Below are 25,874 nucleotides of genomic sequence, written 5' to 3'. Positions count from 1 at the left end.
TTAATCTCCCTGAAGAGACTGTTGTTCTTACAAAAGAACAATCAGTACTACAGAATCAAGTTCATTTAAGAAAAAGCTCTCCTGTCATTCTGTTAATGATAAACACAGCACATTTTGATGAAGGGGCACTGTCTAAACCTGGAGGGCCTCCCGCCCTCAGTAGAAATGTTAACAGGAATGAATTTGAAATCACTGGTCATGAACCTCAATTTTATCATTTTTCTCTAGAGACAATATAAAGTCATTTAATTTTTTTTTTAAAGCAAAACAAAATTCTTGTTTAAATGTTACTGGAATGAATATTTGTTTCTAATTCATTTACTTCCTGTAACTTCTCCTTCCCTAATCTTCCTTATTCTTTAAATTCTGTGTGTCATTTTTTCCCCCTCATCTATAATTTGGAAAAACAATAGTGCCCTTTTCATAGCACTGTTGTGATGTGTAGAGACTATTTAGAATAGTGCCCAGCTCCCGGGAAGGACTCAGTATATACTGTTAGCCATCACCATCACCATTACCATCATCATCACCATCAAATTCTTAATATCTTGTACCTTTGGAAAGATTTAACCCATTGGTCCATGTCCTCCAACTTTAAAAAGGACAGTACAACAAAGTTACTCATCTACTTCCTTCCCATAAACTAATTATTAATACTAGAACACTGCTAATCCTTTTTCCCAGGATTGCTTCCAATCTTCAAAAAATTTCTTTATTTTACTTTGTTGAATAAGATTTTTCATGAATAAATAAGGAATACTTAGTTATGTTCAAGGCCAAAGCATGTAAATATCTATGAGTCAGCTTCCCATGCAGCCTTATCTATGTCTCAGCAAATAAACATTATAAAGAAGAGGAAATGTTTTCAGTCAAACAAAAATTCACAGCATAAAAAAGAATTACTCTTTATGTTAACACAATATATTATACTGAATACTTCATACTAGAAGTCACCAAAAATAAATATGAATATTTTAGGAGAAAATTTTAGTTCTACAGGTAAATATTTTCTACCAGTAGAAAATATTAGTTTACAGGTAAAATATTAGTTCTGTAAGTATAATTACTCCCTAATTACATATACTTAAACAATTCTATTACCTGCTGCAACTGCTTGGTCTGTAATTATTTTTTCCAAGTCTTCTCTTTCCAAAGATTTCCTGAAAATATGTCAACATCTTAAATTATAAACTGACAAATGCGTGCTACAACTTCTGATTGTAACATACAGACATGACGACAGAAAATAGTTTGAGTTGCCTTTTCTGTAGAGGCAAGTCTTGACTATCAAGTTTACAAGAAAGGAGCAATGACATGTGCAACCCCAAAATACACCTGATTTGGAGTGTTTCCTCATTTTTTGAAGCATATTTACCATATTTATCTTACTTTAGAAAGCTAATACTATAGAAGTTTACACTGGCAGGGAATCAGAACAGGGGATGGTAATAAAGCTGCCCAGGGTTCTTCCGATAATACAACCAAGAAGAAAAGTTCGTGCACTGATAGATTTCCCTTTTTAAGTTCCATTATCTTTCTTCTTTGCTTTCTTTCTTTCTTTCCCTCTTTCTTTTTTTTTCCCAAGATTTTAAAATTTATTTATTTGACCGAGAGAGGGGCACAAGCTGGAGGAGCAGGAGGCGAGGGAGAAGTGGGCTGAGGGAAAAGCAGACTCTCCACTGAGCAGAAAGCCAACTGAGGGCTGGATCCCAGGACCCTGGGATCATGAACTCAGCCAAAGGCAGATGCTTAACAGACTGAGCCACCCAGACACCCCCCCACCCACCCCCCCCGCTATCTTCTTTTCTAAAGCAAGTATGTAACATATATTGCTGAGTTTAAGGTTCTATATATTTAACTCTCAGGCATTATTACATTGAGCTATGTGTATAAAAATTAGTAACTAAAGAAAACTATTCTTTATTCAATCACTGCACTGGTTTTTCCAGCATAGAAGTTGATAATACATTTTGACCAATAAAAAGTATTAGTAATTTCCACTAGATGACTTACTGATTCATGTTTGCCTAATTAGGTTTTGATGATTTCCGACAGAGATGACTTATGATAACCAAATTGGCCAAATTACTAACACATGTTAAAAGACACCTAAGATTCTATCTGTAGTTTAGTTTGCCATTAGATAAGCCAAGCTTAAAAACAGACAAAAATCTAAATTTTAAGCAGATTTCAATAAAACACAATATATGTACAGAAGTTTCAAAAGGAAATATTTTCAAGAAGGAAAACTGCTCAGTCCACTACTTTATCACATAAAGGTACGTTGCTTATAACTGTTTAAAATGCTAGGTAGAAATACTTCCTTATCTAAATTGGTTGAGGCTCACTATCTAATTTTCTATTTAGTTTGTATCTAGATATCTCCAAACCTCTCATTATATTTTATATTAATCATCTTCAGACTTGCTTATTTTTCTCATTTGCTCAATTTCTGATTTGTTTTGTTTTCCTAAAGAAATGAAAGCCTTTCTGCTCAGGGAACCCTAATTCTGCCAATTTCCTGAACCCATGATATGAGATGTGAGCAAAACTTAGTGCAAACAGCGAATAATGCAATTAAAAATAAGTCCTCTAGCTTTACCTTCAAAAAAAAAAAAAAGACTAAACTTTCATATGTGACAGCAAATGTGTGTGCTTGTACACACACACGTACACATACACACCCCAGCCTTGCACAGATATGCTGATGTGATCAGAAGATCCCAGGAAAAGAAACAAAGCAAAAGCTCTCTGTGAAACCAACCCAGAGAGACATCACAATGATATCTGTATTAAAATTAATTCACTTAAAAGGTGGGGGGCAGAGGGCACCAATCTTCATTTAGGGACAGTTTATTGTTTAATATATTGATTTTTTTGCTTTTCAAATAATATTATAAACAGTCCAAAGAAAGAGTTATGTTCAGTGGTTGGCAGGTTGAGACCAGTAGATATGACAGCACACTTTCCAAAACGAAGATGGGGGAAAAAAGGAAACAAAAAAATATATCCACACACTAAAAAAGCAAAGCAGAGAGAAGCCATTTAGCATATCATCAGGAAGTCATGAGAAAAAAGTTTCTCATCTTATTTCAACAACTGAATAATTATCATTAGCACAATTTAAAAGTATGATCAGCTCTTTAAGAAATCAAGGAAGCAGTAAAAAAAACTTCAGCTTTCAAAAAAAAAAGATTTTTTTTTTTTTTATGTTTTGAGGTATTTTTAAAGAGCTGCACAACTGGGAATACATCCTAACTGAACCTCTGCCGCATCCAGCTTAGGAACATTTCAGAACACAGAGCCCTGAGAATCAATTTTGAGCCAACTGGCTGCCAAGGATTTAAGCAGACAGACACAGTAGCGTAGCTACAATGACTTGGCTATCTTATCAGCTTGACTGAGAATTAAGGTCAGAGGCATTCCGGAATGCTTTTCGCATCACTTGTATAAACAAAGCTTCTGTCAGACACATAGAGTCACACTCTCTCTTTCTGGACCCCTCCTGACCCTTTCTTGGCTTGCCTCCTGCCTGCAGTCCGGGGCCAGTTAGTCAACAGAGAAAATGAAGGACAGATAATCCACTCCTGAGAAATAGATGAATGAATGTGTAAAATATTCCTGACAATGGCGATGGCTTGCAAAGCTGCAATGTTCAATTCTGCGAATTTGAACACAAGTATTTATTTTATTATTTACTACTGAAACAATCCTTGAGATCCCAAGGAATCAAAAACAAGGCCAATAAAATGACCCTCCAGCAGTAAACACGCTAAGATATTTATGCAAAATTAACTCTATAAAGCAGCTTAAAAAAAAAAAAACCCTTATATATTAACCCTTTACAGAAAACTTTCTTCAAAAAAATTTCAAAGACGGCATGCAAGAAAAAAGTATAAACTGGAAGATACTCAGCCAGCGCATACAAATAGAATAAAACTGGTTATGAAAATGTGGAACCACTTCCCTTAGGACTGATAAAAGGATGTTGCCTCAAGCCTCCTGAGTCAACCCCTCCCTTCTAAGCCCCCTCCCAACTTTCATTCTTCTTCAGTCTTCTCTGGCTGTGGCAGCTGAAAGTTTAAAGTGTGTGGAAATTCGTCTCCCCACTCCCACACTGGGCACTGGGACCCTTTGCCACCCCTTGGCTGTATCCTTCAGGCAGGAGTCTGTACTGATCACCTGGGATCCCTGCCTCACCTGTGAAGTACTGACATTACCTCTAGTAGGAGGCTTGTTAAAAGCAGCAGTATAGGGAAACATGGTTAAGATCACGGACTCCGGAAAGAACAGGCTTAAAACTCAGCTCTGCCTTTTCCTGAACAGCTGTAAAATCCTAAACATTTTATATAAATCTGAGCTCAGGGATGTATTCAGTGTGAAAAATAAATGCACTAATTTTCAGATTAGTGGCAGTTAAAACACTTAGTCTAGTTTCTCCAATACCACAGCGATTCAAAACATGTTGTGGCCTTCACTAAGGGGTGGTTATTTGTAGTGGTATCAGTTAAGTGTCACGGGAGGGTCACACAACTAAAGTGGTTCAGTTTACCTGCTTTCTTTTATTTTGTGTTTCGCCAATGTCCTCTGAAGTGCAAGGTTCAGCCGCTCCAACTAAAAAGTGAAAAGAAAAGTTTTAAACATTCCCTTGAATAATAATTTACCTGAAGACAGATATTTTAAAAATGTGTCCTGGAAGTTTCTATCCAGCAGAAACATGATCACTTTACTGATGAGTGCGGTGAATTTACGCTTTGGAAATGGAGACTGATTTTCTAGAAGTTTCTCAGCTCTGGGAAGAAACAATGTCCTTTAAATAATTTGAGTTTGGATGATGTGGGCTAGGCCTTACAGCCTTCGCCCTTTGTGGGTGGTCTCACTGACAGCCACAAAACAAGGTCAGGCTGAATCGGAATCCAAATAGAAGATTCCAGTGGGTAATGCCAGGTCTTCCATGAAGGAATTGTGGGCACTACTTCCGCTGGGTCAGGAAATCCTCTTGGATGTGCTGCCAAGGCTTCAATTTCAGCATGGCTCCAGCCAAGCAAATTCCTGTTCTCTTCACAAACCCTACACCCGGCCCCCCCTGCTGATTTTCTCAGCTACAAATACAAGTTTATATTTCATATTTGATTTACAGGTCCTGGCCTAGAAAACTTGAGCTATCTCTGTCTTTCCCTTTTCTCTAAACCCTTAAATCCAAGCTTTCACCAAGGCCAGCTGATCGTTGATTTGAAACAAATCTCGCATTTACCTTACTTTTTTACTCTCTTAATTTCTGTGTATTTCATGAGTTTTTCCACATTGTAAGTTATTTGTATGTAAGCCTCCATTCCTCATAAATACTTGATGATCTATTAATCTCTCTTAATGGCTTGTTTTCTCTAACTAGTTGGTAAGCTGGAAGTAGAGTACTGGTTAGTTAGACTGTCAATGTTTTGCATTCCATATAAAAACCATATGTATCTATATGTGTATATATAACTGTTGATCCTTTCTGTAGTTTGCCCAGAGGAAAGGGAAGAATTTTCTGGTTGTGTTCCAAGTTGGGAAATTCCTTTTCCCCTAAGAACTATTTATATCCCTCTTACAGTTTCCACTGGTCAAGTGAGGCAGCAAAGTTAAGCAAAATAGAGCAAGCTTCTGTTTTAATAAAATAAGTTATGGAAAGGACTTTCAGTTTTAAAGAGCAAATCGAGCTTAGGGGGAAAAAATCTGGAATTTAGTGAAAAAAAAAGAAACCAAAAAACTGAAATGAAAATTTTGCACTGGATGAGCAATAACACATTTTCAGGTCGTTCTATTCCACAACTGGATGACATCTCTCTGTTCTAAATCTGCTAAGGACACTGTCCCCTCCCCCGCCAAAGAAAACCCCCAAACAAACTCAAAACACCATAACTGCGGAGTTAAATCTAATTATCTAAAGCAAGAACTACAATGCTGTCTAATGCTATTTTGAGTCCCTCCCTTAGGTTGCTGATAGAATTGAAACTAAACTAAACTGAGCCAAACTAAACGCTCTACGTGCTACTTACCAACAAGTTAGAGAAAATACGCTGTTAAGAGAGATTAGCAGATCGTCAAATATTTATGAAGTATGGAGGCTTACATACAAATCTATCCACATGAAAAAGAATCAGTGAAAAAAAAGTTATATTTGACATGCTGATGTTTGGACAGCTAAAGTAATCCACACTGAACACCGCCCAGTCCAAACGCATCCAGCACCGGGACATTTTACTGTTAAAAGACAAATGGCCTCAGTTGTCAGAGTTCTAGTTATTAATACCAAATGTACCCATTTTACCCCCTAGAGTTCTGACAGCTTTGCCTTCCCTGCTACATGACGCTGTAGTCAAATTTTGATGATGTTTTTTCCTAGGAGTTCACAAACAACAGAGATTATTCCAAATGAAGAAAAAGAGAAAAGGTAAAATATCATTTAGAGTTGGTATTCAGAATGTTTTTAAAAACGATTCCAACATTTGTCTGACTTCAATGGCAGAAATTCAAATTTATCCAACAAAATAATAAAGCCAACATGGTAATGACAGGACCCAGGGAAGGCATGGAAGCTCTCCAGCTTTCCCATCCTCACCATCTGTTCATCTCTGCGCATCTCACTCTGTTCTTGGAAATGAGAGTCCCAACCACTTCCCAGAGGATGATGCCAACCGACTCGCTGAGAAGGACGACATCGCTCATCCCAGCCAAAGCTGGCTGTCTAGTAACTGGGGTGGGGTGAGAATAATGACATATTTCCGTTTCAAAGGCCATTAACCGAAGTATTATTGTGCGAATACTGTATCTGAAGTAAATTCCCTCAACTTTCTGTTGATTCTAATTTCTCCATCTTCAAGCTTTAATGCTAGTCTCTTCTTTCTCAGTCACTCTAGCCATACCGTTGGCAACAGTAGTGCTCTACCTTTCGGAAGCTGTGGGACTTTAGTCATTTAACCTCCCTAAGTCATTCTGGGACTGAAACAAGATTACCTCCGAAGTTCCTTTAAGTTTGAAAAGTCAGCAGTCCGTGGTTTTTTCAGTGCTCCGCACAAAACAGAGTGGGTGTTGGGTGAATTAAAAATGTTCAGTGGATTCTTATAGCTGGAGTTGGATCAGGTCAATGTCCAATCTCCCAGATAAAGTGAGTTTATAGAAAACTGTGAATACTGCCAGAGGGAGGAAGACATCATGAAGACTTGTCAGCTACTCTTCTTTTTAGCCCTGCAGGGAGAGAGGAGCTCTCCACATACCCTTCTATTCTAAGATATGTGACCTCATTAGGTACTGCCCTGTCCCCAGGTTCTCTTATAGGTGGATTAGCAGAAGGTGCTCCAGATATCAATGTGACACAAGGCTATGAAGCTCACAGAGCTACATCAGGAAGTGTCTAAGCTAATGGGCAAGCAAGCATAGGGCCATGATACTGACTCAAGGAAGCAGGTCAAGAACTGGCTTTTGCAGAGACCTCAGATGCAGAGCTAGAGAAGGAAAACGGAGATTTTCCCAACTCAACAAACTGGCAGCGAACATATGATGCTCTCTGTAATTAGAAGAAAATGGACAGGAGGTAAGTTATTCTTCCAGGAATTTAATTTTAAGAGAATAGGTAACAACTACCAGGCACTTATGGTATGGCAAGAGCCGTGGATTAAGTCCCTTCGTGCTCATTAACACTCTAGGAGCAGGTACTGTTATACTACCATTTCACAGACAAGGAAGATGAGGATAAGAGGAGTTAAGCAGTTGCCCAAAGTCGTAAAGTTCATCAGAGTGCAGATCCTGCTGAAAAGAATTCAAGATCTTAAACATTTATTAAGAGTAAACACAATTTAAGAACGCAATCACTTTCAAGAAGTGTGTTTATATGTTTTAGCCTTGCAAGTGAGAAAGCAAGGGTTAACATTTTCCTTAAAAAATATTCTTTTACCATTTTCATAATATCAGTAAAATCTTAAAAGGTAAAGCACTCACCTCGGGAAAAATCAGTTTGCAAATACTCTCCGCTAATGTGTGAAGATAGACTCGGCTCCTACTGGTCTTTCTTTGAGGAGAACTTCTTTGTACATTCTTCTCAAGGACATCCTGACAGATGGGCAGAGTTGCTTTGCCACTCTCTGAGCTTCCTGCTACCTCTTCTGCTGGCTCCTGGGGAACCTGCCCGGGTGCCAGTAAGGACAAAGGGCACTCCCCTGTGATCTTAAGATCCTTCAGCTTGGTGCAGAACATGGTGTTAGTAGCTGCTCAGAGTACTTCTGGGTGAGCCGTTCTTCTTACGTGGGACTGACCAATGGATGCCACTAGCAGATCAAGGATACTGGTGACTGGGGTGTCTATGGAAGTAGAAAATCAGAATAGAAAGGTAAATGATTTTGTATACTTAGGAAAACAGAAAAATATAGGTGTAAAAAAGCAAAGGCGATATATTCAAGTGTCATTTTCAAGAAGAAGAAGATTCTGGTGGATATGTCAGTTACAGAATGGATGAACCATTTGGTGAGGATCTTTATTTAGTATCTGTGCATTTTAGTATACTAGTAAAATACTTGGTTTTAGTAGTTTTCAAAAGGAGCATAATTTTCTCCCAACTGTCCCTACCACAAATTACTGATTTACATTTCTATAGCCCATTTGGTCTAGTTTGATTCCACAAGAATGGAACTTTACAGTTTTATGACAAAAGCCAAGTATAAATAAATCTACATCTCAGTGCTAAGCACTACATTTTCATTATGCCCTCCTTTCTGAAAAACCAGGATAACAGAAACCAGCGTCTCCCAATATTTAAAAGAAAAAAAATGTATGTAGTGCTGCTCAAGGATATGTTTTGGGATCTGAAATTCTGAATTTCAGATGAAAAAAGATTAATTAAAATGATTACGGCAAAAGAAGATACTTGCTTCTGTAAATAGCAAAATAATTTTAAAATAGCATCAAAATTAAAAACAAATACTACTTTTTCAAAATACTCCTGGGTCTCTGGATCTGAGTCTAGATGACACTGGAATAAACTAAGAAGGCATCTCCTCCCAGAGGCCAGCTGAAATCATACGTATAGCTATCCCAACATATTTCTCTTGTTTGTGTTGATGTTGTGACCGTGAATCCCCACACACAATCCACAGCCCACTGATAATTAGTTATCTGTCTGGTTGAGAATTCAGTTTGTCAGTAATACTAATGATCTTGATTGACTGGGATCATTGTTTCCATTCTTTGAAAATTAAAACACACACACACACACACACACACACAAAGAGTGCAAAAGAGCCCTAGTTTACTTCCTTCCAGTGATATGGCTGGCACAGTGCTGAGGATTCTGTATTTACAGTTAAGCCTCACAGCAACCATATGGCACATTATTATTATCCCCAATGTGCCAGAGGCTCAACAATTGAGGTTATTTTCTTTCCTTTGATGTGCTGGAAAAGTGACAGAGCTAGGCTTCAAACTAGGGTCCATGCGACACCAGAGCCAATGTATTTTCTATGAACCCAAGTTCCTAGACCAGTTTCTACATCATCAGGCTTAGTTCATAAACCAGGATTCATTTAAAAATATGGTTTACAAGTTTATATTAAAAAGCAAATAAGAACATAGTTCTCCTGCTCATAGGCTGGGAGTAGCTGAATGATCCAGTCTTTAGAACTGGAGTACAGTGACTTCCTTTCTGTGTGCCTCAGTGCTTTTAGTATATTGTTAACGCGTACAAGCCGTAGCTTGTAATTTGTCACAGATAAGTTCTCTAATAAGTTTAGGACAATGGACAATTCATTTTCTTAACTGGAACAACTAAAGAAGCTAAATTTGTCATCTGCCTGCCCTTGGGGAGTGTCATGGATCATTAGGTATGGGGAAGGATTACGGATGCTGACAGGTCAGTAGAAACTGCTACTACTCTCTGTTACTTGAAGTCCTCCCCCGAATCTGTGATCACATGTAATTTATGAGTCTTCAAGAAGATACAAGGAAGATCCTGTCTATTCATGAGCAGGTGACATTTTCTGCTAGAATAGAATACGGAGTTCTCTCAGCAGGCTACTGAGTGACCCAAAGGTAATTCAGTGACAGCGGGAATGGTTACTTGGGAGTCTGAAAGACCTAAAAATCCCAGGCTTTCAACCACATTTATTTTGAGATTCAGTTCGGAGAAAATAAATGTCACTCAGTCTTAAATGCATCTGAATCCAACTATTACTATTCACTAACTCCCACCCTCATAAAGGCTTTAGATCAGTGGGCAGTGGACCTTTCTGTAAAGAGCCAGAGAGCAGATAATTTCAGTTTCGTGGGTTTCTATCAGTGATTTAATTCTTGCCATTGCTGCATGAAAGCAACCACAGCTGATATACAAAGGAGGAATGGATGTGTTCCAGTAAAGCTTTATTTGCAAGAACAGGCTATGGATTTGGCCCTCAGATTCACCGTATCAACTTGGATCAAGCCATAGGTTGCTGAATCCTGGTTTTAGAAAGCTGAGCAGGTTAACTGAAGCATGTTAATCCAAACAGAATTCTGCTATAGGGCCAGAGTCACTTTCTCATCTCCTCTACCCAATTCACTCCCCTAACATAGCAGCCTACGTGGATTCAGTTTTGTACAACTTTAAAGTAAAAAAGGCAGCATAGTGGATAATATTAAATAACTATAAAATTATAATACCATTATTTTATATTAATTTTCAGGAAGAAGAGCTATATTAACTGAGTGCCATGATTTCAGTTATATCAAAATTAACTATAATAACTAGAAGAAGAGAATACTCAAAAAAAAAAAAAGGAAAGAAAGAAAGAAAGAGAAAGAAAGAAAGAAATCAAGCAAGAACAACAACAAAAAAATTAGAAGACTTTAGATTGGATCTGATGAAGGTATAGAACTCCTCCCTAGAATAAGTTATTCTGGAACATATCAGAATTTCAATTTGGGACTTAGGAGTCTGTCATAAAACAGTTCATGATAAAGTTTCCCACTAAGTTTAACTTCTCATTAATGTTGAATTTCAACCCTTGTCCCCAAACCCAATGTTTTGATTCTCAGCCTCCTATTCAATCTTGCTGCAAGATAAAACTCACAAGTCAACCTCGAAATTCTTTTTTCTCCTATATTGCACAACATTATAATTCCAAGAAAATGTGTCTAACACTGTTTTTTATTAAGTAAAAACAGGAACAGGAAACAAGTTGTGCTTACTTTAAGATCAGTTAAGTGTTTAGTCTCATTAAATCACATATGTATAAACAAGCTAATTAGCATTCTTCATCTGCTCAGCTGATGAAATTACATTACAAAACAGATGCACTCAGTGCTGATACCTTGGAAACCTATGCTTGTTTTGTGTTTGCCTGCTAGGAATACAGAATACGTTCTTCAACTAAACAAGTGATGATTTTCAGGTGTAACATTAGCAGTGACTTTGGAAATGGCTTGGTCAGTGGCTGATTGGGGAAGTGAGAGTAACACGGTAAGGGGAAAAATATTAATTAAAGTAATAAACTTGGTGACAAGGCCTTGGTGAGCAGTGGGATGTATGTTCGCAGAAACTTGGAGAGGTAATCTGCCATCCTCAAGGTTGATGATTAAACAGCCCTCAAATGTATTAAATGTTCTCTTCCTTTTGCTAGTAAGTGATTAACTCTGCTATGGTGAGAATAATGACCCAGCTGTTGGCCTCATATTAATAGCCAAGATGTGTGATTGTTCAGGTGAGGGGCCTGTCCATGATTCCAACTCCAGAGTTACACATAAAAGTCTTGTTTTCACTCAGCATAAGTCAAGCAGAGAGTCAATTATCATATGGTTTCACTTATTTGTGTAGCATAACAAATATCATGGAGGACAAGGGGTGTTAGAGAGGAGAAGGGAGTTGGGGTAAATTGGATGGGGAGGTGAATCACGAGAGACCATGGACTCTGAAAAACAATCTGAGGGGCTTGAAGTGGCGGGGGGGGGGGGGGGAGGTTGGGGTACCAGGTGGTGGGTATTATAGAGGGCACGGATTGCATGGAGCACTGGGTGTGGTGAAAAAAAAATGAATACTATTATGCTGAAAAGAAATAAATTTTAAAAATTAAAAAAAAAAGATTAATGAAAATATACAGACAAATAAATCTAATGTTCACACACACACACACACACACACACAAGTCTTGTTTTCTACTTATAAAAAGATCTGAAAGAAAATTCTGACACGGAAATCCTCTTTTATGACAGCAGGTCCTAAAGAGCAGATTTCAAATTAGAAACTGGGGTGGGGGGAGGAGCCTAAGAATTAAGTCTCCATAATAAAAACAAATAGTTATTATCTGATTTCCAATTTCAGGCCTAGCACCTAGCCAGGCCACAATTTGTGTGAAAGGGATATGTTTTAAGAGCGAATTCCAAAGTCTAAATTTTTAAGAGTAGCTGAAAGAAGAAGAGAGCTTAGAAACAAAAACTGCCTTCGTGAGGATCAAGTTTGCATCCAGTAGCACAAAGTTGTTACCGTTTTCATAAACTGGTGTCAAGCTTAATTTTCAGGTAGACCAGAAATCTAAAAAAGTTTTTTTCTTCAAAAAATTGAAATAAATAAATAAAATCCCATAAATCAGACTTTTACAATGTGTTTCTTTTCATTTTGCAGTGGGAATTATTTATAGAACTTTCCCCTGTGATCTATCAGGAAAGCAGACCAAAGTATTAGAAAAACTGGTAAGAATGTCCAAGTCACTCCCAGGACTAAGGTTTTTAAAAAAAAAAAAGCAAGCCAATGTCCCTTATGGTCACACTTCTTAAAAGATCAGGACTTAGGTACCGTGTTCACTTCCTTAAAAAATAATTTATTTTTAAGTCCACAATTCCCTGGCTTTTGCTTCTGCTGCGTCACTGACACCCAGACACGATAACTTCCGAAAAGTTAAAGCTCATGAACCTTTTGGCTTTTAACATACTTAATGGATCTCAAGTGCCATTTGCCTTTTCTTTTTCATCATCTCCATTCCCACAGACTCTTTGATACTTCACTTTCATTCACTTTTCATTCTGTTCAACAGGTATTTGTGGTGGTCTACTATGTGTCAGGCTTCTTCCAGGCACAGGGACAGAGCAGTGAATAAGGGACATGGCCTGCCCTCTTGGAGCTCACAGTCTGGCAGGAGAACTCTTTCTGACATACCAGTTCTCCAGAAAGGGGAAGGACGAGTGAGTGCTCTCAGAGCAAAGTCAGGGATCCAAACCCAGTCCCGGGAGGAAGAGACATCTGAGCTGAGCTGTGACCCTGAACCAGGTGAAGAGAGTTCCAAACAGAACAGACCTAGCCATGATCTAGGAACTGAAATAATTCCAGCATGGCCACAGCATGGGGTCAGGGAGAACCAGGTGATGGTGGAGGTCAGGATTGTGAAGGGCGCTCTAAACCTCGTTAAACAAAGAAAAACTATTCTAAGAGCAACCAACTGAAAGACTAAGATGTAAGAACGTGAATAGCTTAGATTGTATTTTTAAAGGATGATTTGGAATGGAGAATGGGAAATGTGTCAGAGCAACCAGGAGGCTGATCCGGTTTGGACTAAATAATGACCTTAGCATGAAAAAGTGGATCAATTCCAGAAGTATTTCTGGTAGAGAATCTACAGCCCTTAGCTACTGACTGGATATGGGAGCTGAAACACCGTGAAGGCGTCTTCCTCTGAATTTTCTTCTCAATACTGCAGCCAAGGAAAGACTCTAAGGCTCATGGAGAGCAATCAAAGAGTCCACAATCCATTTCCCATGACTTTGGTTATTCAATCATTTTGAGCCCAGAATTTGGGTTTTCACTATTACATAACACCTTGTGGGAGTCAATGTGCTCCAACTCTTTTGCTAAAATCTCCTTTTGGAAAGTAATTTCTCCTTCTTCAAAAGCCCAGAGGTGGGAAAGCTGACTCCAGTTTATGTTATACAACAAAACATTCCCCTTCCAAGACTGCATCTACACACCAATGTAAGGTGTCCTCAGCTATTTTAAGAAGAGTGCAGGGTACTTACCTTGAATTTTGTAACTAGAGAGCCCATACTGCCAACCTTCCCAAAACAAAAAAGTCAACTCTAAGGGCAACAGCAACCCAACTGAGGTTGGGTCAAAATGCCAGAAACCCCCCTCGCCTGATGGCAACTGCCTCCCTAAAGCTAGAAGTACCCATGCAACTTATGTTTAATAATAATTATAATGAAAATAATATTTAATACTGATAATTCTAGTTTAACAAACTGTATTTTCTTTTTTTTAATGATTTATTTATTTATTTGAGAGAGGGAGAGATAGTGTGAGGGGCAGAGCAGAGAGTGAGAGAGAGAAGCAGACTCCGCTGAGCACAGAGACAAACATGGGGTTCAGTCCTAGGACCCTGATATCACCCAAGCCAAAATTAAGAGTCAGACGCTCAATCAACAGAGCCACCCAGGTACCTCAAACTGTATTAATTCTCTATTAAAAACAAGACGTGTATGATTCACAATTTTTTTTTGCTGGAATTGGGAGCAATTCTCTGACATCTCTGAAGTAATAGGAGAGTTTAGTATCGTCTATAGTAGAGAGATTTTAACTCTAAGATTCTGTTTTTATGACAATACAGAGTGTTTTATATGATTCTCAGTTTTTATATCAAAACGTTCACAGAATGTTTTATAACTAAGCAGCAAAACCTCTGGGATTATAAATCCTAAATCTCTGTTTAAGGCTTTTAGTATGACTATCACTGAAATCAGATACAGTTAGTATTTAAATATTTACCACTGCATGTAGGTCCTGAAAGAATATAAAACAAATTATAAAACAATTTCCTGCAGCTATTTCTGTGATTCCCATCATTGTTTTATTACTAAAATAGTTCCTTAGAGACTTAGTCATTTAAAAATACATTTACTGAAAACATAACAATTAGTGTGAAAGGAGTTAAATGCAAAATGGAATTCCTTTCTACACCATAAAGAGCCATTTTGTTTTTATCTATTTCCAGCTAAATATTGTGTATTTCTGTGATGTGAACCGGCTCAGACGCAGTCATAAAAAGGGGAATAACGTCAGTTAAAGTAACAATTATGCCGCATCTCTAACTACCCCACATTCTTCCTCCTGGCTCAACTGACCTCATGTTCCATCTTGGAAGTACTTACTACGGTGGTTTTCCTCTATTTTCTTCCTTGGCACCCTAACTCAGCAGGCTCTGCACTTCTTACAGTTCCTTCCTACCAAGCTACTTTCACCCTTTCCCCTCATGTCAGACCCATCGTCGATTGCAGCAGTCCAGTACTCCTTAGAATTCCATAGAATGCAACTGGTTTTGTTTTTGTTTTGTTTTGTTTTCTTTTGTTTACCTGAGCTGGTATATATAGCTTTTACGATTGTTACTGCTTTTGTTGGTGCTCAAACTTTGGGCTGGTTTCACCCTAACACATTTTCCTCCCACAAGCTCTTTTATTTTTAGTGCAGTTTTACAGCAAACAAGGTTTTTCAGGAATACATATATGGTGTTGTTTTAGAAATGCCTGTACTCTCAACAATGTTTGATTTAAATTTGCAGGTAAGGTAAAAAGCTGCCTGAACTATCTGCAAAACAGCACTCAGTAAGGTCACATTCTTGAACAGCCTACAGAGTCCATTATGATATAGATAATACAGCCTGATGAAACCTGTAGAATGAAAACAAGTCCATGATGCTTAAACAATTGGGCTGACCGATAAATTTCATTTAAGTGGGAAAATAAAACTAATGACCATGTGATATCAGAACTTCTCTGATTTCTTTTCTTTATAATTTTGGCCGGCCAGGAAGACCTGGAAACACTTCTTCCATTTCATATACATGCATACATACATGTACACAATTATCTGCCCTCTTGCTCAATGCCGACTTTTTTAAGTGCCTGAGATTTTATATTTACATCTCTATCTCTGGAGATGAGTGGTAGGAGACAGACTTCATGCTTGGAGACATCAGTTCACACCACTGCAACCTCAGGTAGTAGAGCTAAAGTGCAACAGTGACGGAGCTCAGGCTCGGGGACCAGGTGGTCTGTGGCTGGCCTTGCCTCTACCATCTCTCAGCTCTGTGACCTTCGTCAAGTTCTTAACTTCACCTCCGCTTTCTCCATTTCGAAAATAGGGATCCTAATAGCAACTGTCTCATTAATGTGTTTTGAAACTAAACAACATGATAAATGCAAAGCACTTAGGAAAGTGCCTGGTGCCCAACACACAATGATTAATGTTGACTGTCACAATTTTTACTTAGCAGTAGCGCAATAATGGAAAGGTTTCTTAATTTCACTGAGCTTCTGTTACCTCAACTGTAAAATGGTAAAATGACGATGTATGAAGGACTAGGAAAGATAATCTACCCAAAGGTGTTGTACAAGAGAATCCTGCTAAAACAAGTCACTAAATAAAAGACTGACAAATTTATTCTATTTCCTCAGAAATACTGAGTCATGTTTTATACCTATGACACCTTTCAAAGCCAGTTTAAGGGAACTCTAATCTACACCAACTGCTTGGTCCTGTACAAACTTGCAAAACATTCTCCACTTGAACAACATTAATGCATACCAAGAAAATAATATCTATGTCAGTAGTTAGGGTGCCTTTTATTGGTTTATAAAATAATAGAGTTTACAGTATAGTCCAGAAGAGTAAGATTCTAATTTGGTTTTATCTTATATAAATCCCTTAGCTGAGTTGCATGCCAAGTTTCTTTAATAAAATATTAGAATTAAAAACTGATGGAATGTGCTAAATTTTAAATGTTTTTCCACTCATGAAACCAAACCTGTGATATAAATCAAGCATGCTTTACATCAGTGAAGTACTTACTACTTTATATAAGCCCACCTTACTCCCAATGTGGAAAATTTTTAAACAAAATAAACCTGTAACAACCAAGTTGAAATAGAAATTCTGTGGTATCTTATTTTCTTTTCCCTAGAATGCTAGGTTGGCAAATGACTCATATTGTTATATGACCAATCTTGCCTTCAATCACTGCTTTCATATGTCAACTGTTCTCCATATTGACTCAGTGTTAGCTTCTTAGTGTGTACTTCTTTTGTAGAAAGGTTTAAGAGATGGGTAGGGAGAGATTAACTAGCATGTTAATTTTAGGATATTTGTGAAATCAAGTTAAGTCACCCAGAGTCTGATTAAAATAAGAGATGTTGGGATTCCTAATAAGAGTAAAGTGGATTCTGGTTTTGACTGTCACACCTATGGGGCATTTGAATTAACATTTTAACAATGAGGAGATATCATAACAAAGTGGCCTCATATTTGGTGGGAAGGAAGGGGTAACTGGACTAGTACAGAACTCACCATCTGGTGGAGGAAAATAGATTTAACCCGTCATATTTGGAAAGAAGATTCTGAAAGAAAACACAATTGTGACTCTCCTGAGTCTTCTAAACCAGCCCATGAAACTTTTCTCAAGATCCTTGAGAAAAAGGGCTGCAAACTATAAAGCCATGAAAACTTAAGACTTGTTAAGTACCTTCTACCAACAAAGAGAAAAAACAAGAACAGGAACAAATATATCAATAGTAGAAGCACAGGCACTGAAGAGGTCTACACTGGGCCAGCACTGGGAAGGTGAGAGAGCTAAACCACCACTCAGGAAAACCTGGACTTTCAGGAATTCTCCCTCACTTTTTTTTTAAGAGAAAGAGAATGTGTGAGAGTGGGGGGTGGGGGAGACACAGTGGGCAGAAAGAATCTTAAGCAGGCTCCATGCCAACGCAGAGCTTGAGGCAGCAGGAGGGCTCAATCTTGGACACTGAGGTCATGACCTGAGTTGAAATCAAGAGTCAGATGCTCAACTGACTGAGAACACCCAAGTGCCCTTCTTGGGACCTCTTAAGGCAGGGGTTGGCAAACAATGGCAAAAATCCAACCTGCTGCCTGTTTTTGTTCTGCCCTAGAGCTAAGAATGGTTTTATATTACTAAATGGTTGAATAAATCCAAAGAATATTTTATGATACATGTACACTATATGAGATTCAAATTTCAGTGTCCATAAAGTTTCATTGGAACACATCCACACTGGGACAGAATAAGAAATATATATTTGGCTTCTGCCTGTTGTTTCCTGGCACACAACTGCTGAAACCCAAGGAATCTCCAAAGTGATAAGACTCCTAGATAGCTTCAGGACGGGGCCTGGTTGCCAGGGGAACCAACCATATGATTAGAGAATCGGAATTCTCTATCCCAGCCTGGTCTCTAGAGAGAGGAGAGAGTCTGAAGGTTGAGTTAATCACTAATGGTCAATGATTTCATCAATCATCCCTATCTAATGAAGCCTCCATAAAAAAGCCTACTCAAAGGGGTTTTGGAGAGCTTCTAGGATGGTGAGCACATGAAAGGGCTAGGTGGGTAACACATGAGGAGAAGGTATGTAAAGGCTGTATTTTAAAAATACCTCTCTCTTCTACAATTTACAATTCACCCCAAAATCCCACCCTGGAGACCCCAGGAAAGATGTTCCCCTGGAAGCTCCTGGGGACATGATGGATAGTCAGGGGCCTTCTTGAATTCTCAGTTCAGCAGCTGAGCTCTTCTGATTCTTGAGACAGAAAATGACCTTCTGTCACCAGCAATGGGGTACAAATCCTTGATGCTCATGCTTAGAACCAGGCCAGCAAGGGTCCAGCACAGATTCCATTCCTTTCGAATTTTACATAATGATGAAATGAAAAGAAATCATTACCAGAAGTAAATTTTGGCTTCTGGATGTGTCCTTTGCAGGTAAATATTCAGATACAAAGTTGCATGTTGAGAAAGGCTAAGTTCTTTCCCATTAAATCCAAAACCACAGCCCTATTATTTTAATGATTTTTACATCTAATTGATTCAAAATGGAAAAATTAAAAGAAGCCTTCCTGTTCATAGTAAGCCCAAGCAATTTTGAACAAAAACTGAAAGTGAACCTAAAGACATAGGTATTTACGTAACAGAAGATTAGAAAACTAGGAAAGATGTTAGAGACTATGTATTGTAACTCTTCTTACTTACAGATGGCAGAACAGAAGTCAGATTTCAATGAGTTGGCCCAAACCCCAAAGTTACTGAGGTAATGGGGTCAGACGGGAATTCAGGCAGATGGACAGCCCAGAATTTACTCCAATATACAGCAGAACTTTGAGAAACATGAATTTGAAACTTCACTGGTCCGCTTATGCACAGACTTGTTTTTAGATAAATATGATACATTACTGTCCATGTAGTTTCCTTATGTTTTTTTTTCTTTTGTTGTTTTTTGTTTATTTGTTTTAGATTTTTATTTATTTATTTGAGACAGAGAAAGCATGAGAGGGAAGAAGGTCAGAGGGAGAAGCTGACTCCCCATGGTACTGGGAGCCTGATGTGGGACTTGATCCCCAGGCTCCGAGACCATGACCTGAGCTGAAGACAGTGGTTTAACCAACTGAGCCACCCAGGCACCCCTTTTTAACAGTAATTTTAGTTCAAGTTCCACCCTTAATAATTTGAGAGTTGAAAATACTTCAGCTTAAAAAAAATTTTTACTGGGGCACCTGAGTGGCTCAGTAGATTAAAGCCTCCGCCTTTGGGTCAGGTCGTGATCCCAGGGTCCTGGGATCGAGCCCCGCATCAGGCTCTCTGCTCAGCAGGGAGTCTGCTTCCTCCTCTCTCTCTACCTGCCTCTCTGCCTACTTGTGATCGCTGTCTGTCAAATAAATAAATAAAATCTTTAAAAAAAATTTTTTTTACTTAGTCCAGAGGCTTACATCTCACCCATACATCATTATTAATAACAGTAATGAATTAATACTAAAACATACCATAACATTGCTTTGGCTGTCTGTAGTTTCTACAGTATTTCTCCAGACTCTTTTTCATGATTTTTCTCATCACCTTTTGCACTTTCTCAAGAAGCTATCTTTAGCCCTTTTTCAATTACCTAAAAATATTTTCTAAATAACCTTACTCATGATCCAATCTTTGCCACTTAATTGAAAGTTGGTATGGAAGGGGGGCACCTGGGTGGCTCAGTCGTTAAGTGTCTGCCTTCAGCTCAGGTCATGATCCCAGGGTCCTGGGATCCAGCCCTGCATCGGGATCCCTGCTCAGCAGGAAGCCTGTTTCTCCCTCTCCTACTTCCCCTGCTTGTGTTCCCTCTCTCACTGTGTCTCTCTCTGTCAAATAAATAAATAAAATCTTAGAAAGAAAGAAAGAAAGTAAGTAGGAATGGGGGCACCTCGGTACCTGGGTGGCTCAGCTGGTAGAGCATCCAACTCTTATTTTCAGCTCAGGCTGTGGATCTCAGGATTGTCATATCAAGCCCCACCTCAGTTCCTCGCTCAGCATAGTCTGCTTGAAATTCTCCCCCCACCCACTGCTCTCACACACACTCTCTCTCTACAATAAATTTAAAAATTTAAAAAAAAAAGATTTTTAAAATTTATTTGAGACAGAAAATGAAAGAGAGCACTAGCATGAGCAGGGCGGTGGAGCTGGGAGTGGGGGGCAGGAGCTGAGGGAGAGGGAGAAGCAGGCTCCTGGCTGAGCAGGAAGCCTGTTGCCGGTCTTCATCCCAGGACCCTGAGATCATGACCTGAGCCAAAGGCAGATGCTTAACTGACTGAACCACCCAGGCAACCAAAATCTTCATTAATAAATAAATAAATAAATAACAAGTAGGTATGTTTCCAGACTCAATCTAACTGGTCCATGTAGATGGCAGTTTATTCAATTTTTGACTTCCAATGAGTTATTTTTTTAAATTTTTTTATTATTATTTTTTAAAGATCTTATTTATTTGCCAGAGAGAGAGCACAAGCAGGGGGAATGGCAGGCAGAGCAAGAAGCAGGCTCCCCGCTGAGCAAGGAGCCCCATGTGGGACTCGATCCCAGGATCCACGGACCATGACCTGAGGCAGATGCTTAACCAACTGAGCCACCCAGGAGTCCCTCCAATGAGTTATTTTATGCTGTAATCAAATGACAGAATGACTGGCTTGAACTCATCTGTTATAAACATGGAAGGGGTTAGGGTCGCTGATTAAATCTTTATTATCAAATTCACTCAATCTTTTCATTTTATTTTCACTGGATCTTGTGTGTTTGTGCTGATTATATATATATATATATATATATATATATATATAATACAATATATATATTGTATATCATATATATATATATGATATACAAATTGAGAAGAAAAGTGTTTCAAAATGTTTTCCTATATATTTTCCTTTTCTATTTTATTATTCTACCTTCACCAATTTATTTATTTTTTTTATTATTTCTTTCCTTTTTTCTTATTTATTGCTCACCTTTTTTGGAAAGGAGAAATCTTGTTATAGATAGAAATTTATGAAGTTTACTGAAGTGTGACAAAGAAGCCAACAAGGTTTAGGTAATTACCTATCCTCTTTTCTCAGTTCTCTGTGAGAGTAGCTAAGTGAAAAACCACACGTTTCCTACAGTTCACTGCTCTTCAGAAGCACTGAGCCCAGGATCATATATTATTTGGTATTCAATAAATATGAGCTAATGTCAATAAAATATACTAATATTAGGCCATTATTATATCTAATATAAAAGACAAAACAGTTAAAAAAAAGTTACAAAATTGAAGTAAAATAAGACTAATAAATTGGAGTCTATAAAATGTGTTGCTTCTTGAAAACAAGTTTTATAATGAAAGATTAATAAATGAACTTATAATTCAATCAATATTTATTGAGTTTCTGAAAAAGACAAAATTATTCCTTTCTTTAATTTTCTTCAAAGTCTAGTATGGGTGATAATATATTTTCATAAATGGCTATAATAAGAAGTGGAGGATAGGCACAGGCAGAAAAATAATAATATTTATAAGAAACATTGCTTTAAGGCAGTGGCAGCAAAAAGGAAGGGATAACTTCTTGGAATGCATGGAATTTGAGCTTAATTTTGAAAGTAACTAGGGTTTGGCCATAAAGTCGTTAGCAAAAACTAAGCCCAGAGAGGCAAAACAGTGTAGGTCAATGTGCAGAGTGAAGAAAGCTGTGGGAAGGGGCAGGAAAGGATGGGTTTTAGAGATATTATAAAATTAAAGTTGGCATCACGTGGCAAATGACTAGATCCGAGGAACAGGATGACTTTGAGGTTTTGTCTGGAAAGATAATGGTGCCATTAATAGAAAGAAGGAATAGAAGAAGGCTTGAGAGAAGGAATACTGAATTCCATTTTGTACACATGGATCTTGAACTATTAGCAGGGCATCTAGGTAGAGATATATTTGAAAATTGGAATGTTTAATTAAGCATTAGAGACATGAATGTGTGGTTCTCCACACTGAGGAAGCTCTTAAAGTTCACTTCAATTCAAACTGTTTAATGTCAAGGGCTGCAAGTAGAGAGAGAAAACTGCCAAATTCATTATCCTGGGGGAATATTCATATTTAAGAGTTAGAGAAGAATTGTTATGACTAAGACTGAGAAGTAGCAATCAGAAAACTGTGATGAGAATGGAAACAGAAGAGGACACATGTCCAAAAAGAAGTGTTATTTTGCTAGTCTGAAGAGGGAAAGGGGGTCTATTAGCTCAGTCCAATATAACAAAATATCATAGACTGGGTGGCTTAAACAGGAAACATTCATTTTTCACAGTTCTGGAAGCTGAAAACTCAACATCAGATGCCAGCATGGTTGGGTTCTGTAAAAGCTCTCTTCTCGGCTTGTACATGGCTACTTTCTCACTGTAGCCTAACATGGTGCAAGAAGAGAGAGAAAGAGCAAGTTCTCTGCTCTCTTTTCTTCTAAGGTACTAATCCCATCCTGAGGGTCTCACCTTCAGGACCTCACCTTATACCCAATCATCTCCCAAAGGCCCCAGCCTCCAAATACATTGGGGATTTTTAGAGCTGCAACGTATGAATTTGGGTGAGGACACACTTTAGCCCATAGCAAAAGAATTGAGAAAACGTCATTTGATTTTTAGATTAAAAAGACATTTATAGCTTTTATGAGACAAGTTTCCATAAAAATAGTAGAGTAAAGGTGAAAGGAACGAGGAGTTATGGTGAGGAGATACTACAGTGTGATCGATTACAGATGACATTGAGAAATACCAAGTTTGAAGGAAGGATTTTGAGAATGGGAAATCTCTTGTTCTTTATTTATGTATACTGGTAGTCTTCTATAAATAGAAATACTTATCCACATCTGTATCAAGTTAGCTTAGTCAAAGTACAGAGTCTTCACTTCTGATTAGATTATAGAAAATCACAAGAGACTCTCCTACTCCAGCCCCAAGAATGAAAACTTGCTAGATAAATTACATAATTATAGTTTTAAAAACTCTATCAGAGGGGGTCTGCATAAACTACAGTAAAAGTCGTACCACAATTAAAGACTTAACACTTTTTACTTTGATCAGAAATAAGGCAAAGATGCCTCCTCTCACCACACCTAATCAATTGTATTGAAGTTAGATCCTAGTCATTGCAATAAGAGAGAAAAATAAAAGACAAAGATTAGAGAGAGGTAAAATTGTCCCTGTTTGTTGTCTGTATCTATAATAATTGTTCATGTGGGAATGCCCAAGGGATCTACCAAACATAAGCATATCTAGTGATATTGAAAGTTTAGGTTCAAATAATGGCAATAAAGCAAAATTGCAATAAAGTCAGTCAAGTGAATTTTAGGTTTACCAATGCAAATAAAAGTTATGTTTATACCATACTATAATCTATTAAGTATACAAAAGCATTATGTCTAAAAAATGTACACATCTTAATTGAAAAGTACCTTACTTTTTTAGAGTTAGATTTAGATTTATTTATTTTAGAGTGCAGATGAGCGAGAGGGCAGGGTTTGGTGGGGAGGGGTGGGAGGAGAGGGAGAGAGAGAATCCCAAGCAGACTCCCTGCTGAGCAAGAGCCACCCCCCCAACAATGGAGAGCCTAATCCTGCCACACCACAATCATGACCACAGCCAAAATCAACAGTTGGCAGCCTGACTGACTCAGCTAGCCAGACACCCCTGAAAAGTACTTCATTGCTAAAAAATGCTGTCATTTGAGCTTTCAGTGCGTTGTAGTCAATGATCACAGATCACCATAACAAATATTAATAATGAAAAATTCTGAAATACTATGATCATTCCAAAATGTGACACAGATACACAAAGTCAGCAAATGCTGTTGGAAAAATATCTCTAGAAGACTTTCTGGATTTGGGGTTGCCACAAACTTTCAGTTTGTAAAAACACAGTATCTGTGAAGCACAATGATGTGAAATGTGTCTTTAACAGGTAGAACTAAGATGTGAATTTAGCAAAGCTGCAAAAACAACTACGTATGGAAGTATGCTAATCTACAAAAATCTGTTGTAATTTCTGTACTAATAGTGGACAACTGGGAACTAATATTTTTAAAAATCCATATATAGGGGGAGCCTGGGTGGCTCAGTGGGTTAAGCCTCTGCCTTCAGCTCAGGTCATGATCCCAGGGTCCTGGGATCAAGCCCCACATCAGGCTCTCTGCTCCTTGGGGAGCCTGTTTCCTCCTCTCTCTCTGCCTGCCTCTCTGCCTACTTGTAATCTCTGTCAAATAAATAAATAAAATCTTTTAAAAAAAATCCATATATAATAATATCAATTAATATGAAATACTTAGGAATAAATCTAACCAAAGGTTTGCAAGACCTCTATATTGAAAACTACAAACCGTGTTCAGATAAAATAAGGAGAGCCAAAGAAATACAGAGGTATATTATGCTTAATATTGTTAATGTACCAATTTCCCTAAATAGTCTATAAATTTAAGGCAATCCCAATTAAAAGCCTAGCTATCGTTTTAGGAGATATGGAAAAAATGATACTAGGATTTAATGGAATACAGGGAATACAGAGAATAGCTAAATCAATACTAAAGAAGAAAAAAAGCACTTAAAGATTTATATACCTTATTTAAAAATTATTATAAAGCTGAAGTAATTGAAAGAGTTTGGTCTTGGTTTGAAAGGAGTAACATAGAGATTAATGGACTAGCAAGCCCCCAAACAGATCCAGATTTATGTATTCAATTATACAACCAACATATCAAGGCAATTCAATGAGGAGGGGAAAAAAAGGCTTTTTCTATAAATGATGTTGGAACAACGATATGCATATGGAAAAAAAATGAACATGGATCCATATTTCATACCACATACAGAAATTAATTCTCTATGGATCACAGCCATAAATGTGGAGATTAAAATGATAATACTTGTAGAAGAAAACAGGAGAAAATATTTGTGACCGTGTATGAAGCAAAGATGTTTAAATTAAAAAAACGAATCATGAAACATCAAAGAAAATAATAAATTAGACTTCATCAAAATTTTAAATGTTTTACTCTTCAAAAGATGCCATTAAATAAACAGAAAGCTAAGTCACACACTGGTAGAAAACATTTGCCACACATATATCAGCAAAGAAATTAAATCCAGAATATATAAATTTTACCGCTAAGAAAGCAAACAATTCAATTAAAAACGGGCAAGAGATCTGAACAGATATTCCACCAAATATATCTATATATATATATCTATATATATATATATATAGATATATATATATGAATGGCCTATAAATATCTCTTCCTGAGTTCGATAATGTTAATTATAAAGCAAAAACCCATTGGAATGTCTAAATTTTAAAAGTCTGACAATGGCAAGACTTAGTGATGATGTGGGATAACTGGAATTTTTTAAATGCTGCTGGTGGGAATGTAAAAAGGAACAAGCACTTTGTAAAATAGTTTGGTGGTTTCTTAAAATGTTAAACATGCTTTCTCATACCACTCAGCTATCCCATTTCTAAGTATTCACCCAGAAAGAAAGGTAAACTTATTTTCAAACAATGACAGCA

The 25,874-nt window shown here is 37.7% G+C and overlaps 1 protein-coding gene across 5 annotated transcripts in view; it reads right to left on the bottom strand.

Moving 5' to 3' along the window:
- Positions 1-25,874, bottom strand: part of GUCY1A1 (guanylate cyclase 1 soluble subunit alpha 1) — a 61,144-nt gene that overhangs the window by 20,367 nt on the left and 14,903 nt on the right. For all 5 annotated transcript variants that reach the window (XM_004772032.3, XM_004772033.3, XM_004772035.3 and 2 more), the window contains 3 exons: positions 7,978-8,336; positions 4,553-4,614; positions 1,102-1,160 (listed from right to left, as the gene is read on the bottom strand). In XM_004772032.3, coding sequence (XP_004772089.1) covers positions 1,102-1,160; positions 4,553-4,614; positions 7,978-8,232 — 376 coding nt within the window. In that variant the 5' untranslated portion in view covers positions 8,233-8,336. The remainder of the gene's footprint in view (positions 1-1,101; positions 1,161-4,552; positions 4,615-7,977; positions 8,337-25,874) is intronic.

This window comes from Mustela putorius, unplaced genomic scaffold, assembly GCF_011764305.1.
Source record: "Mustela putorius furo isolate JIRA1106 unplaced genomic scaffold, ASM1176430v1.1 tig00000056_pilon_pilon_pilon, whole genome shotgun sequence".
NCBI classification, from domain to species: domain Eukaryota; kingdom Metazoa; phylum Chordata; class Mammalia; order Carnivora; family Mustelidae; genus Mustela; species Mustela putorius.
The sequence above is the reverse complement of the archived record's forward strand: the minus strand, read 5'-3'. Positions and strand labels throughout refer to the sequence as shown.